Source organism: Aythya marila (assembly GCF_965140915.1).
Source record: "Aythya marila genome assembly, chromosome: 5".
Classification (NCBI taxonomy): Eukaryota; Metazoa; Chordata; class Aves; order Anseriformes; family Anatidae; genus Aythya; species Aythya marila.
In genome coordinates this window covers 15,617,194-15,633,421 of record NC_139046.1, presented here as the reverse complement: position 1 = coordinate 15,633,421, position 16,228 = coordinate 15,617,194, and the positions used below count along the sequence as shown (strand labels likewise).

The 16,228-nt window shown below is 38.6% G+C and overlaps 1 protein-coding gene across 2 annotated transcripts in view; it reads left to right on the top strand.

Moving 5' to 3' along the window:
• Window positions 1-2,631: 2,631 nt before the first annotated feature.
• Window positions 2,632-16,228, top strand: part of PPP4R4 (protein phosphatase 4 regulatory subunit 4) — a 71,447-nt gene continuing 57,850 nt past the window's right edge. For both annotated transcript variants that reach the window (XM_082761616.1, XM_082761617.1), the window contains exons 1-2: window positions 2,632-2,888; window positions 3,387-3,460. In XM_082761616.1, the coding sequence (XP_082617742.1) occupies window positions 2,781-2,888; window positions 3,387-3,460 (182 nt within the window). In that variant the 5' untranslated portion in view covers window positions 2,632-2,780. The remainder of the gene's footprint in view (window positions 2,889-3,386; window positions 3,461-16,228) is intronic.

The window sequence follows — 16,228 nt, the reverse complement described above, 5'->3', positions numbered from 1 at the left end:
TAGGTATACATGCTATTGTCCCAGGTGCTCTGCAATTTTTTCCGTCAATGAAGGATTATTTAAAATCAACCCTGTTTTGACTTTACAGGCTTACACAGCTCCTCTGTTAAAATGGAGGTCCCAATTCACTCTGGATTTCACAAAAGCAGTGTGAAATACCACTTCATACTATTACAATAGCTCTGACAAGGTTGAGAATGAAGCTGGAAGTAAAGCTTTATTTGCGAGGAGAGAGCAGTGGAAAAGGGAGGAGCTGAAAGCAGCAGCAGCAGTGGAAGTGAAATCATGCGTGACTTTCATCACAGATGAGAATGAAAGACCATTTGGGAAGAATATGCCCGCAGCTTTACTACTGGGGAGATTAACATATATATGTACTTTTGGAACAAAATATGCAAGCTTTTTTTTTTTTTTTTTTTTTTTTTTTTTTTTTTTTTTCCCTATCTAAAAAAATTTGTGGGTCAAAAAGAGATAAGTATATTGAATAGTGGCAAGTTAATTCCTTCTTTGATGTTCATTCTGGTCTGGTATTTAATTAACAGAAGTCTCATCTTTATTCTGATTTTCACATTTACAGGATGTTACAAACATATCTAATATAAACATATTTCACGTATCTATTGATTTTAAAATTGACAGGAGTTATGCCTGTGTAACGTTGCCTGGACTGAGTTATAAGCACAGCTTTTTAAAGACATTAAGGGGCTTGTTTGCATCATTATAAAAAAGCCTGTTCTTTTGTGGCTTACAAAAAATATATAATATAAATATGAAAAAACATCCTAATCATAAGGCTAAACTCAACATGCCTCAGTCTTTAAAGCTGACTTTTGAAATACCTGACTTGAAAACTGCAATGAGCTCCTAATTTGAGGAACATGAAAGAAAAGTCTTTGCTCTTGGAAGACCTTTAAGATTCATGAGAACTATTTGCAAGGTGAAATAATCACAAACTCGCTGTGAACAAACTTGTGAAAGGATTTTTCTGACTAAGGTTGGGATTTGAAGATGATTTCCTAATACTTTACCATTGGATGTCTTGGGTATCAGGACTCTGAATTTGAGAACATTTTATTAAGCTTGATTTTTTACTTATTTATTTATTTATTTATTTAATTTCTGCCTAGTTAGTTAATGACTTTGAGAGGACATTGGTAGCTAATCAATTTCCAGTCTGGTAACTTTTTCTACTTAAAAGGATTATGCAAAAAAGGTTTTCAAAATAGTGTTCCTAGTTGTACACATTGGCTCATCAGAATGTCTTGAAAACACTGACTGTTTCAGTTTTCAGTTACATAACAATTAATTATTTAATTTTTATATGTACTTTGGTTCAGATTTTTCTCTTGGCAATTTTGATGTATGTTTGAAATAATGGAGATGCTTTAATTCTTTGCTGGTTTAGTGGCTTAACTGAGCACAGGTCTTGGCCTATCCAATAGAGAGAAAAATAACGCACCTTTTATTTTTATTTATTTATTTATTTATTTTCCTAAATAAAAGCTGAGATACCAATCAGAAAAGTCAATCAACTTCTTGGCAATGGGCTACATAATATTGTATAATCCTTACAATTTCTGGAATTATCTTTACCAACAAAACTTGCTGGGTCATGGGTGCTTTTCAAAGCAGCAGTGAAATATTGCAAAGTCCTCAGACAAGCTCTTGTAAAGTATTCACAGTTGTTTGTTTGTTACGAATGTGGTTGTTTGGTTGTTTCCATTGCAGTAATTGCAAAGGCCAGTGTCTCAAAGCCCAGAGAACTCCCTGGCTAGGTGAACGCCAGGTGCGGTTGTGTTTGTTGATTCTCACCCTGCATGCGTTCCGCTTCACTAGCCCACCCCAAACATGCTGTTATATTAAATTCTTCAGAAAGGTAGCGTTTCCATGTTTATTTGTTCATCCTTCAGGGGTGAAAGTGGCATACCTTTATTGTGAAACACTCTCCCTTATACCCCCAATGCACCTTTTTGAGGCAGGCTAAGTCCTATGGCTCCCAAGGCATAACTGCATGCCTCAGGGAGTGCTCCTGTAGCAGGGCTGAGGAAAAGGACAGCAAAAAATGAGGAATAAGAAGTTATGAAGAGTGGAAATGATGTCTTTGTTGCAGGTTCACAGTTCCCTGATAAGTATGTCAAAGGTTTCTTTTCATCTTCCTCCTTTAAATGAAATTAATTTGAAAGCATTCACTGGGGGAGGAATCCGCTTTGGGCATTTCACATTACATGCAGAATTTTTGCAGCTTTCTCCCGTATCATTCTCCTTCCAAGCACTTCGGAGGCGAGGCACGGCCGAGCACACCTGGCCGGGGGCGGGCGGTGTGAGGGGGGGCTCCCGGCCCGCAGCCTTGACGGGGGAGGCCGCGCTGGCGGCGGGGACCCCCGGGGAGGGGACGGGGGACGGGGACGGGAACAAGCCCCCGGTGTCTGAGCGCTGAGGGGGCCGGGGCTGCCATCGCGCTACGCCCCCTCCTCGCGTTCAGACGCTGCAGTTTTGCCCCGCGGAGGCCTCTGTAGCGCCGCGTTGCCCCGGCGACCGGCTCGGGGGGGCTGTCCCGGCCCGCTGCCGGCCCGGCCGGGGAAAGTTTCCCGTCGGGGGCCGGGCCCGGCGGGGCACCGGGCGCTGCCGCAGTGTGCGCGCTGAGGCCGGGCTCCGGGCGGGCGGCGGCGGCGGGCGCGGCGCGGCCGCTCCTCGGGGGCGTTGCGCGGTGCCGGCCCTTCCTCCGCCAGCCGCCGGGGGAGCGGCGCCTCGCCGGAGGCTCTCGGCGGTGCGTGCACCCGATGGTCTTCTTCGCCAGGATGGATTTTAGCCAGGGCAATCTCTTTGGATACATAGAAGACCTGCAGGAGCTAACTATTATAGAGAGGCCGGTCCGCAGGAGTCTGAAGGTATCCGCGCCGAGGGGAACGGTGCTTTACGAGCCGCGTGAAATCGCCTCTGCTTGGGCTTGTGCCCGGCTGCCCGACCGGGCGGGCTGCTTGCACGGCACCCGGTGTTAAAGCCTGCTTGCCTTCCTCCTGGAATAAACAGCCTCGAATCCCATGCAGCAGGGACTTAGTGTTTGCAGCTTAACAGTCTTATTCTGGGGAAAAAAAAAATAGACTAACTTAAGTCTTTATATTAATTTACATGCGACTTGTTTATACTTCCCTTTCAGTGATTAATTGCGGTAGTGCCTGGCATGGAGCTGTACTTTCATTACCTCCCAGCTTTTCCCGGGGAACCATTTATTTGACTCAATTTGAAGCTGGAGATTTCAAGGATTAAATTTAAATTACTCTTGGAGCTGCCCCTGGATGTGGGGAGGAAGGGGTTGCTTTAAGGAGATTAAAATGAGGAAATAGTAAGGCATTGTAAACTCATAATCTCTGTTTCACGCTTGACAGACGCCAGAAGAAATAGAAAGACTGACAGTTGATGAAGAACTCAATGATATTGAAAGGGCTGTTTACCTACTCAGGTATTTAATAAAATGTTGCTGTCAAACATTACTGACCTTCATGATGATGTATAGTTTTGTTTTTTTTTTTAGTGTATTTACTCTTTGCTCCTTTTATTTTCTGTCTTGCAGTAGTAGTTTTTACTTTCTTCTGCGTTGAATGTATAAACAAGATAAAAATAGGTACTGTATTTTTTTCTTTTACGTTGCATAAATAGGCTGCCTGTGTAGATGTACCAACGTTTCTGAGTTTCTAATATGGCCCTCACCAACAGAGTAGTACTTCATCTTCTTTTCCCCTGCAGCTGATTTTGCAAGATACCCTGAGTGTTAACATCAATAATGCCAATCGTTCGATGCCTTCGTATCTGCTCTAAGGCATGAGCAGTTACCACACACTGGTAGCAGAGCTATTTGAGCATACTTTATAAACCTGGGCTTTCTGAGGCGAATACAAAACTGATCTCTCAAGTTGTCTTTAGGAAATACTGTTGAAGGTACTATATTAATGCTTTCCTGCATTCTGGTTTTTCGTTTTTCCTCCTTGTTCTTTAAAATATTTATCTGCAGTTACTGGAATAACTTAAACATTGATAGTTAAAATACAGATCTCTTTCAACTATTGTGTAAATCATCTTTGAGAGTACAAGTATTCTGAAGGATTTTGATTTGCATATTCATTTTTAAACAATACCTAGTAATTGGAGAAACAGCTGCAGATTCCTCACAGTTTGCTTATTTTGCTATTTTAAGTGCTCTTCTAGTCTATTACTGTCCTCAGTGTTTGGAGTATGTATTCCCAGTGCCTTAATTTTCCCTTCTTGGGGTCTGTGCAATTATTTTTAGTTAAGCATTTTTTTGTCCACTAATACTACTGTAGAAAAAAAAAAAAAAAATATATATATATATAATGCCAAACCTTATTAAATACTGGATTTATAAACTTTTGCAAGTAGTACCTGTAATCAGAGTAGTCTGTTGACTCTAGGGAAATTCAAAAGAAACAGTTTGCATGTGGTGCATATCGTTGGAAAGATGCACATCAATTTCATTTTTTACTTCACAGCAGGCAGCATGGTTGACTTCCCCCTAGCCCCATGGCAGCAAATTTCTTTGTTCTTTCTGCTCTTTTCTCAATTAAAGATCATGTTTCTAGCAATATGTCATTACTGGATCATTGCCTTGTTAAAGGGTAAAAGGTTCTACTCCACGTCTTTCATCTTACTAATTGCTTTTCAACCTGGCCTTGAACTTCTCTTGACATCTTCATCTGCTTTCTCTCTACTTGAACAGCTCTTCTGGAAACATAATATTAATTTCCTTGTGCTGAAGTTTTCATTTTTGCCTTTGCATAGTCTTTTATTCCTGAAAGGTAGCTTCATCTCTGCTTGGTAAGCTTTTTGTAAGGCAATCGCTTGCTGTGATTGTCCAGGTATGTTAATACACTAATCCAGTGGAAGCTTTTTGCTTTATATTGCCTTTCCTGCATCAAGTAGGGCATAATCAGAGTTGAAAAGCTGCGTGTAACACAAGTAGTATCCTTTATGTAATGCACAAAGGTATATATTTTTGGCTTGTCTGGTATTTTTTTCATCTATTATAATACAATATCTTTGCCTGTTCCTGTTTGACAGCAATGTCAGTCTGGTCTTTTCATGCCTCATTTTATCACACAGATGCATTATTTGCTTTCGTTCAGGTTGTCCCTTATGTGGGACTCTCCTTGATGTTATCCATAAAGCCGCTGCCATTTCTGAAAATCCCCCTGGAAAACTTCCTTTAGTGAGATTGAAATGAATTGTTAATGATTTATGTGTTGTGCTCCATTTGGAGAGGATGATGCCAAATCCATATACTTAACAAAACCCCAAAACAAACAAACAAAAATACCCTGCAAGAGCAATAATAGAAAGTAAATCTGTTACCTTCTTTATCTACAAGTAGCACTGAAATATTTAATGTTGTGGCACATTCGTATTTATGTTGTCACTTATTTATATAACTCTAATCTGCGAGTTGGGGATGTTTAATTTACTGAGGGGGATACCTTTAAAGCAGTGTTTCTTGTACAGCACAGTGGAGCTGAATAATGGAGTGAAGCCTTTGTATGATACAGCAAAGCTAATGCTTAGTAATTAATTCCTGTGGAAGTCCAAAAAGAGTATTCATGTTGTAATGGCTCTCATTCTAAACAGGAAAACAAAAACCAAAACAAAACAGCAACAACAACAAAACAGCCACTTTCTGTTCCTTTGCTAGCCTCTTTTCCCTCCAAAACCCCCTCCCAACTTTTCCTTCCCACCCTGGAACTTGGATGCTCTGGGCTGCTTGTCTGCAGAGCTGTTTTACGTTTAGTAGAATCCCCATCCCCACCCCCCATTAGATATCTGCTTCTGAAACCTTACAATGGTAGTCTGAAAATAAATATGTTGACATCTGAGTTGGAGAGAACAGCACAGCCTTTTACTCTCTGAGGTTTTTAGTACCTGAATAATGTGTGTTTGTGTTTTTTTGACTGATTCTTGCTCTACTGTGTATGTGAGGAGGTGCTCGTTTCACAGCTCTCATATCAGTTTCATCAGTTTGTTCTTTTTGTCTCTTCTGTTACTTCTCATTTGACAGTGGTACTATGGATTGCTCCTTGGTTGGGCTTATCGTGTAGCAACAGAAACAGTTGTGCAAGCCAAAGGAACGGGTTCAGTAGCTCTCTTGGTGGCTGGAGTCACTTCAGTGTGACCTAAGCATGGGTGAACTGCAGCTTCAGACTGTTGTTACTCAGAGTACTCAATTTTAATTAGGTAACATTCTGCAGTGAGACTGATCAAGTTCTAACGTAATAAGAATGTCACTTGTTGTAATCTCAATTAACCTGAATTCTGGTTGAGGAACTGGACTTCTTTAGACCAGGCTGTCAGATGTCTATGAACTTACCATTGAAATCAAATGGATTTGAGTGCCTATAGAGGGAGAGGCATCTAAATGCCAAGGAACTAGGTTTTAGAGCTTTAGCCTGAATGCTTGATGTTCTTCTGGGTTACACCAGAGTTGTATTCTGAATGTGTTTTCAACATTGCTGTCCCTACAGAAGAGCCAAGAGAGTAGAACAGCCATGTTTATCTCATCCATGTCAGCGTCAAGACTGCTGGCTTATCATAGAAAAACATCAGCAGATCAAGACAAGCTGCTAGACTTTGCACTGAAGCAACTGAATGCTGTGCATTGCGCTGACTCTTTGGGGCATCGTGACCTGTGCCAGGAGAGTGACAATAAGCAGCTCAGGGACATCAATTTTTATTCATGCTGTGAACCTTTGCCTGTAGTTTCCATGCTTGCTGATGTTTAGTGTCAGCACTTACTCTCAGTTGTCTTACTGTAACTTACCCTTTTATGGCATAAAGCCAATAGATAAGTATGTATTGTTTGTCTGATGTGAATTTAGTTTGGATTCAGGGATATTTACTAGCATGCACACTGTATAGTGGTTTGTTTTCTGAAGGCTTTTCTGATAGCTTTCCCTAGGGGGTTTTGCATTGTTGTGTGTATTGTATTATTTTGTATTCAGCTACTTTTTGTTTATTTGTGCCTGCTTAGTGTTAAAGCTTACAGGCCTTGACATTTCTGTCACACTCAAAATAACAGGGTAATAATGAGTTATCAAGGTGGAAGACTGAATTATTCACCCTTTTGGGAACATACTGTACTTTGGTTTTGGAGTAAATCTATCTCCCAGTTCAGAAAACAACACAGTCCCCCTCCAAAACCTTTAACACAGTTTTTGACAATAGAATAGATACTTTATCTAGATTGGAAAGAATTCAATGCTTATAAACCTACTGCTTTTCTATTAAAAAAAAAAAAAAAAAGAAAAAGTTGTACTTTATTGTGGCCATCTTTGGTTAGCTAGAGTATTCTTAAATTCTAAAAGTCTCTTTACATCTTATATGTTGTTAACTGTGAGCATCAAAACAACTAGCTAGTAATTTAGAGACTTTTTTTTAATTATTTTTTTCCTTTAGTTTGTAGTCTTCATGGTATTAGTTTCTGAAGTTTTATTTTCTCTGTAGGGGTAAGCAACTCGGCTTTTGAATTCAGTTAAAGCTTCCCTTTAAATATAACTCTAGTAGTTGATTTTCAAAAGTGAGCATTGTTTAATATAACAGATTATACAGCTTCAGAATTTATGGTCCTGTTGCCTAGATAGTGTACTGAAGGATCCAACTGTCATCTTAAGCGTGTTGGAAAATAATTCTTCCAACTATACCTGCAAACTGTATTCTTCAGTCTTTATTGAATTATTTCCAGGGTAATAATGTCTTGTTTTTAATTACAATTTATATTATATAGAAGTTTCACTCTCGATTCACTTAGTTGGATGGATAAATTAATTGCATGACCTTGACTCTGTTATGCAAATAAATTCATGTATATGCAGTAGATATTTTTGCTTCCTTAAAGTGAAAAGTGTAGATGTATTCTTCTGAAACAATGTTAAGTCACATGCTTTTATTAAAATTTAGATTTGTGCAAATACTTCTGTTGATCACACTTGCTGATTTGAAACTACAGCTAAGGAAGCAGCTGGAAATGTACAAAGTATAGGTTAGTAATGTGTTCAGAGAAACCCCAAAAACGATCAAACAAAAACAAACAAAAGAGAAAAATGTTTCATTTTTCTTGCGTCTTTCAGGCCGCAGTCAATGCAGGAAGATGTTATTGCCAATTGTTTCCCTGTTCTAGCCCTTGTTCTCCCTCACAAGCACATTAGGGAATTTACCTGAGCCAAACCGTGAAAGTAATGGTTAGCTTTAAAACAGATCACTTCAGTCATCCAGTACTTTGTGCACCAGAAAAAAAGACACAAGAGAAGTGGGGAGCAGAATGGGAGTAAGGCTCTACAGCAGATGAAATGTCTTTGAGACTTAGCAGTAGATTTGGTTGGTTTATGGTATTAATGAAGGTAAAGTTTCATGATATAGTTTCATGGTGAAGTTAAGCTGGATGAAGCTCTTGCCATATCAGGAGGAGTGGTTCTTCTTTCTTCTCCTTGTGTTTGTGATGCAAAAAAAGCATGTTTGTGATGCTTTTTGTTTGCCAGCTCTCTTGCAACTGCAGCCATGCAGTCTCAGTTCAGTTAGGGAACTGATGGTAATTTTAACACTTCTCAGATACTCACTTCCAATAAAATGAGCAACTGCATGACTGCTCATGCTATTTTAAGTGGGAGCTTGAGTGGAGAGGGGGTCAAACCTGGTAGACTGTTCTCCCCTCAATAGTAGAACAGATTTAGATCAGGTGACACTAATCTTGAATCTACACTCAGAGTCTTTAAGTACCAATTGAAATGGTTGGAGAGTGTAAGGTATCAGCTATAGTGTATTTAATGAGCCCTTTGACATTAAATGGACTTCTGGAAGTCTGCATGAGAGCTGTGATGTGTCAGGGCAGTGGTAGCTCTTCCTTATTGCATTGATGAACTCTCCTTTGGAGGTGTTAATTAAGTCTGTTTCAGATCATCTTCAGGTGTGAGATAATAATGAGAAACTGGGTAGCTGTGTGGTTGCCCCTTTTCGTAGCATAAACAGTTGAAAGAACTGTGTGTTGTTTTTCTAATATGTAAAACCTGTTCTATTGACTTCAGAGAACCTTGTCATGCTCTCCTAGAAAAGATCTACATAGGAATATCCAGCCAAGTATTTACAATTTTTGTTGTTTCTACATGATAAATCCCATACAACAGGGTTAGCATACTGCCCAGCAGGATACTGAGTTTGTTTTCCTTTTGTTTAGATGAACACTGTCACTTAATAAATAACTTCTTAACAGCTGCACAGCTCATTTTGAGATGGCACATAATTAATGTGCAAGCACAATAATTCTCCTTTGTATCACCTTCCTTAGAAAGCTCCAACTGTTCATAACAACATTGTGTACTTGTAAGGAGCTTTTATCCTCATGGTTGCTCAATATTACTAATTTATTTTTGTATCCATTGCCTGATTTGGCACCAGATGATAGCATTGTGTTAGTTTTTCAGGAACTGAAGGTGCATCCAATGGAAACTGCAAGAGATGGTAAAATACAGTGCTGGAATACACGAAGTATAGAGCCCTGAAAGATTAGGTCATTTATGGTAAGCTTGAGAACGCTGTCACAAGACGGTGCCCCTTAATATAGTGACTGCAGTATGCCAGTGGCTTCTTCTATTGTCTTGAGGTCTACTTAACTCTAGGCATTGGGAGCCCTTCACACATCATGATGTGATGGTTTCATGGCCCTCTACTCTGACTCAAATTCAGTTTCTGCTGACAGGTAGAAGCAGCAGAGAATAGTAGTCCAGCTACTCTTCCCCCAAAACCTGTAGTAGATGCTTGAGTTACGAGAGAGTCAGGATAGTAGCATACACTGTTAGTGACAGGGATTTGACAAATGCTTGTCATTTGTGTGAGTACTTTAAGACTCTTCTGAATAGTGATTCTCAGTGCTGATACACAACTTCACATATTTTTGCATTCAGAGCTCTTTGACATACTCTATTTTCCACAAACTAAGGCAGGTAACGCTCCATTATGTCTTGGTTCACATTTTCACTCTTTGTAAAGGTAAGGTTGTTTTACTGAGGTGAAAATCAGATTATAATTTAAGGACTTCAGGAACTAGGACTGCAAGCTTGGGTCTGTGTATGCCTGAGTTGATGTGCTATGACAGGAATAATTTGCAATGTGACAAGAAATCGTTCTGTAAAGACTTAAAATTAATCCTTGTTGTCTGGGGTATACTTGTAGAACAGTTTTATTTAGCTAATTTTAGGGTAACTTTAGCAATGTTTTTGCCTTTGTTCCACCAGCTGGTGGTCTCAATGCCAACACGGTGGTAAGGTTATACTGCCTGTCAAACTTCAGTCTGAAGCTTTGTGTTACACAAGAGAAACCAGAATTCATCACTTAAGCAGAGACTTCTACACCAGGTAAGCATGATGGGAATGTAGATGGTTCTTGAGATGAAGAAATTCAAAGAGTTCTCACCTCCTTTGTTGACTTAGAAGGTCTAGTGCTTTGGGAAGGGACATCTTGTTTAATCTTCCCGAGGCAGCTTTTTGTATAAGAAAAGTTCTCTTTAGGTCTTGAAGATGGACTGAAAAGGAAAATGGAAGCAATTTCTACAGTGAGGATTTCTAATGGCAAAGTCTGAAAAAAACAACATATTACGGCTGAAGAACCAACTGTTTGAATTATACACAATTATAGGATTATATGCCATAAAAAGAAAGTAGCTTCAGATTCTGAAACTGAATAGCTCTGGGTTGGAAAACTGATGCTGTAAGTGGTATCTCTAGACAAAGACAGAGTTTTAGCCTCAGGGAAAGCTTTTTAAAGATAGGCTAGTGGTTCAGAAGTAGCAAGAATCTTTTCATTTGAACATGGCGGTGATATGATTTGAGAATTAACAGCATTGGCATCCTTAGGCTTCAATTTCCCTTCCCCTGTATAATTATTGTCCTAGATCAGTCTGTGCACAGGTCTGACCAGTTTGAACAATAACATTAGCTTCTGCTGTCTGTGATATAAGAGTTCCCTAAATCCTGTGCCTCAATCTGTTAAAACTAATTTTACATGGATATCACAGTCCCTGCAGTTCTTGATGTTGCTACTCTTTCCATGAATAACCTTGCTGGTCTCATGGAGGCACTTCTTGAAAAGTCTTTCCCACTGAGTGCGAACTCCCTATAGCTATCAGATGAACACCACTGTCTGTGGAAGAAAAATGGCTTTCTGCTTTATGAGTCATAATAAACCAGAATGAGAAAAAAGACAAAAGACTTGGAAACTTCTCATAGATCTCTTAGATACATCTGTCTGAGGCAAGCCTTATTGCCCCTGGCTGAGACTTTTATACAAGCAGGGAAAGGTACCAGATATTTCATATTCACATTATTATCTTAATGGACTGTTGATGATGCAGGTTTTTTTTTTTTTTTAATTTAAATTCTATACTTTTAGTTTCTTTTGTGTTGAACTCAATGTTTCTGCTTGTTTCTTTTTGCGAAGCATTGCCCTAGGAGGGGTTAATGTTGAGGAATACAGGCATCAGGCTCTGGATATAATCGCCTGTATCTTGATAGCAGATGTTTTGGGAGCAGGTTTCTTTATTCCACGCTGTCGCATGGCTGTGGGTTCTGCAAATGTGTACTACTCTAATGTGCAGATTAGCTGAGTCACTCCTTGTCAGCCGTGTCAATTCACAGCAGGGCTGAGTGCAATTGCTGTGCTTTCTTGAACTTGTTAACTACTGTTGAAAATATCTTGCCCATCTACCCCGTATGTACTAATGGATTTTTAGATACCTACCACTTTCCTAACACATTCTATGGAGAGAGCATATTTCTTAGTCACTGTATAATTTCAAAATCACACACCCTTTGCGTAGAGAAACATGCTGCAGAGTGATTTCAGTCCCAGTGTATCTCTGTAATGTCTGCTTTACTGTTCTTCCACTGTTCTTAAGTTTACTATAGCAGAACAAATTTGGATTGAGGCTGTATGGCAGCAGGGATAAATTAACTGATATGAATGCATTTACATCATTCTAAGTGTGTATGAATCCAAGCTGAGGGCAGTAACCAGGGGTATTGCTGTTGTTGACTCTGTTTACTTAGAGTAGCTAGAAAAGTATCTGTAGCAATTCTAGACATGCTTTTGTAAGTTTATATAAATAAAGGTGCCCAGCATCAATGAGTCAAAATAGAGTGTAATGAAGAAAGACTGCAGCCTCAAAGAGCATAATCTTACATTCTTGCTAATGTGGAGGAAAGTAATTTATCCATCCTTCTTGTCCTCATCCATTTTCCAGTAATTGTCTAGTTTAAGAGAATTCTTCTGGCTTTGCAAGTGGATCAATACAATTTTACCTACAGCAATTTTCTGTAGATTTTTAAGGTTAAATCTTCCACTTAATTTCAAACATAATACGTAGTGCTGTTTGGTTTTCAGTGGGTTTTACATCAGAATGATGTAATTTGTTTTTATTTCTTAAACATCAATGCGCTCTAACTTTGAATTAAATTGGGAAAGTTGCCACAGGGTTTTCTGTGGCGGTCCAGGGGCACGGGAAGGGTATGAGCAGAAATTCTTGGAGTATTTTTCTCAGGACAATAGTTTTATGTACAGATTCATAAATTATATCCCAAATAAAAAAGTATTGAGTCTACATTTTTTAAGTAAAAACAGTGAGTTAATTTTGGCAGGTGTCAATTATCTTCTACCATCAATACCTGCTCCACCCTGCCAGCACCCCCAGACATTGTTGGTGGTGAACAGTGGAGGAAACAGACACTGGAGCAGTTTACGCTCATTTGAAAGCAGCTCTTCAAAGTTGCCTGTGTAGCTCCAACTCGATTCTCTTTACCAGTTGGAGAAGAGCAGGAAGTTGGATTCCAGCTGGGTTGAAGCACTGTGATAACTCAACTCATATAAGCAGAGCTGCACAGTAGGAGTGTTGTTGTGCTCAGCAATACCATTATGTTCTGCTTGCGAGGTTAGGTCTGCACAATGGGGTCTACGCTGTGCTTGTACTGAATGAAAAGTGCAGCTGACCAGCGTGTAGCGTGACTTTCTCAGGCAATATGCGCTCTTCTTCTGGAATTGCTTGGTAATGTCTATGGCTCAGTTTCCTTGAATGTCAAACGGGGATGAAACTAGTCAAATTTAAGACATTGACATCCTTAATAGTTTAGTGTTTTTAAATTAAGCTAGTCAAGGGACCGTAAATACATACTTTAAAAATGCTAACCATGTTTTCCCTGTGAATATGAATTGATTGTATTGTCTCTGACAGAATAAGCATATGTAGAAGAGAAATTTGAAGGCTTCTGCTTTAATATGCATGTTTACATGGTAATATTACTTACATTATTGTGCAGGTCTGAAGATAAAAATGCTGGCTTTGAAGGGAGAAACAGAAAAGATGCCATTTTCACTGCTGAAATTGTAACAGAGCTTTCTGAGGAGGAGGATTTATGTCCATATTAAATAGCAAAACATGAGTCATTGCCTCATTGCTGTTTGCACCAAAATGCTTCTGTTACAAACAGTTAATCTCCCTTAAGTAATTTCATTTAAAAGCTCAAGATTAGAGTACCTATTTTTCTGCCATTTTGGGAGCAAGACATGTAGAATACATTCTTCAGGTCAAGATTTATTTCTACTCTTGCCTTTTAAAATTGCAAAACACTAAATCAGTGGAAAAGAAAGCGATGACTACAAATTAACCTACTTCTTTAGTACAGGGTTTAACCCAAGAGTATGTCTATTTCCTCTTACTTTTAGTCACCATGGAAGACCAACTGCAGGTGCATTTTAAGCGTTGCTTCTATATTCTGAACCTTGCATGCCTGTTATATTATGTGCAAATAAAATATTTGCACCATGAGTTTGTTATAAATGATTAGATGCATACTGGTATGGAAAAATCAGCTATTAAGAGTAGACAAATCTGCTTTCACTTTGATCACTTGAACTGTCCCGCCTATTTTAAAGCAATGTTAAAGAGTACTTAGATCAATAAAATTGATATCAAAATCTGTGAATCTTATTTATTGCTAATTCTGAAGACTTTAAGTACTTACTTACGTAGTACTTCATCTTATTTTCTGATTAAATAAGGATGCCTTTTAATGAAGGACACAAATACTAAGTATTTTTATGTTCTGTTGCTCCCACTTTTTGAGTCCAACATGCAGAAAACTGATTATTACCCCTCCTCATTATTACTTCCCTTGCAAGTGCGTACATCTTATTTTTCCTTTTCTTTGCCATCATCCCTATGATTGAAGGCTTGCCTTAAACTCATTGTTTCCAGGAGACTACATACAGAATACCAGTTGAGATGGCCTTAGTGACACCAATAAAGAGCGCATGGGTCCTGTCATACAGGGGTTTCGAGTTTTGAACACACTGAAATGACATTGAAATTCTAAGCCCTGTGTGCAGTTTTTTAAGTTAAATTCCACCTGCAGATAGCCATCTGCAAGTAGACCATATCAGATACCTAATCAAAGTATTATTCATGGAAGAATAATGCATGGCTTTAACACCCCACAATGAGTTTGGACTAAGGGTCTACTGACCTACACCTTTGAGTGATCTGTCAATATTGTTATGTTTCTGCTAAAAACCAAACCAACCAACCAAACAAACAAACAAAAGGGAAACAAGAACATATTGAACAGGGGAAAAAAAGCAATGTTGTATCAGTGGTTGCCTTTTCCTGTAACTTTTCTTTTTCCATGTTACTTTTATTTCCATCAAGGGGTATTGATACTAACATAGTAAACAGACAATCCAAGTATTCTGGTGGTTAAAACTGATACCCTGTGAAGGAGCTATGCAGCTGAGTGTATTTGAGATGCATTCAAAAGAAAGAGAGATTCTTTTCTTCCAGAGATGATTCTGTACTAATTTTAGTAAATGTGGGTGGAATTACTGGAAAATGCTTTATTTATTCTTTCCATTGCAGAATGTCAAACTCTTTTTGGGGTAATTGTACCATTAGAAATAATTTAAAATATGAATATGTGAGGGGAAAAAATAGTCTAACAAGAGGCTGTTTAAGATCATTGTAGTGATTTTGGAGGTAGGGAACATTATTAAGACAGGCCTGGGGTTATAATTACCTAAACCTAGTTGGGTAGGCAGGAGGATTCTCATGTTTTGCTCTTAATGGGAATGTAAATACAGATGAATTATCTGTATATATAATATGTATTTTTATTTACTGTTTGAAATTATTTTCCCAGAGAGGTGGATATCTGCCAGACTTGTCATCGCTTCAATTTGCTCGTTCTGCTCACTGTGTTATCTGGTTTGATTATCTGTCCGGTCCAAACTGTATGCTGTTAATGGAAGAAATCTTGTATATTTCTGAGGGACGTGACTCTGACTCTTCGTTTTAATTAAGAAGATGATTTTCACCCTGCTTTCCAAAGTGAACATGAATCAAGTAAAGCACTTTTTTGGTTTGACTGGATGTGAATCAGCAACAGCTTGAAATTGAAGTAATTTTTAGTTATTTGCATGTTTCTCTCAGAAAGCTGCCTTTGATCTGTGTCAATTTCTGATGGTTGAGAGAGCAACACTACGGGAAGCTGTATGACTCTTATGACTTTGTACTGCTGATGCATGTAACTGTTTCAGCCTGACGTAGGTGTCCATTACTTTTTGAAAACATCTGAATAATGAACAGAGGTAGAACAAGCAGGGCTTACCAATTCCAAGCTGTCCAAAAGGTACCTTATATGAGAGTTCATGGGTTTGTGTTTGTTTTCTAATTTTTTTTTTTTTTTTTTTTTTGAGTCTCCAGGTCCTTTGAGTATGACAGCAATAATTTAATAAAAAATTAGTGTTATTGGTTTGATGTCGTTCTGAGTTCACACTGTACTGGGTCTGACCACCACACACACTCAGATTTCTTTGTTTGGGAAGAAAAAGAACTACTTCTGTAGATAAAGTTTTGAAAGAGTTTCTAAGTTTTCAGATGCATTTTTCAGTGCTCAGAATTTTTCTTCCATATTTTTCAAATTGAAACAAGAGTTCAGTTTATATTATTATATCTACCTACAGTATCTCTGTATGTTGTACAGATAGACATGTAGATATATTTCTCTTGCATATACGTGAAAATCTATGAGTAATAGCTTCAAACCCTTGGGGTCAGTCTGTCTGTACCCTTTTTTTTTTGTTTTTATTTGTTGCTTTTCATTCATTCATTGACTTTTCCTGTACTCAGCATTTCTTA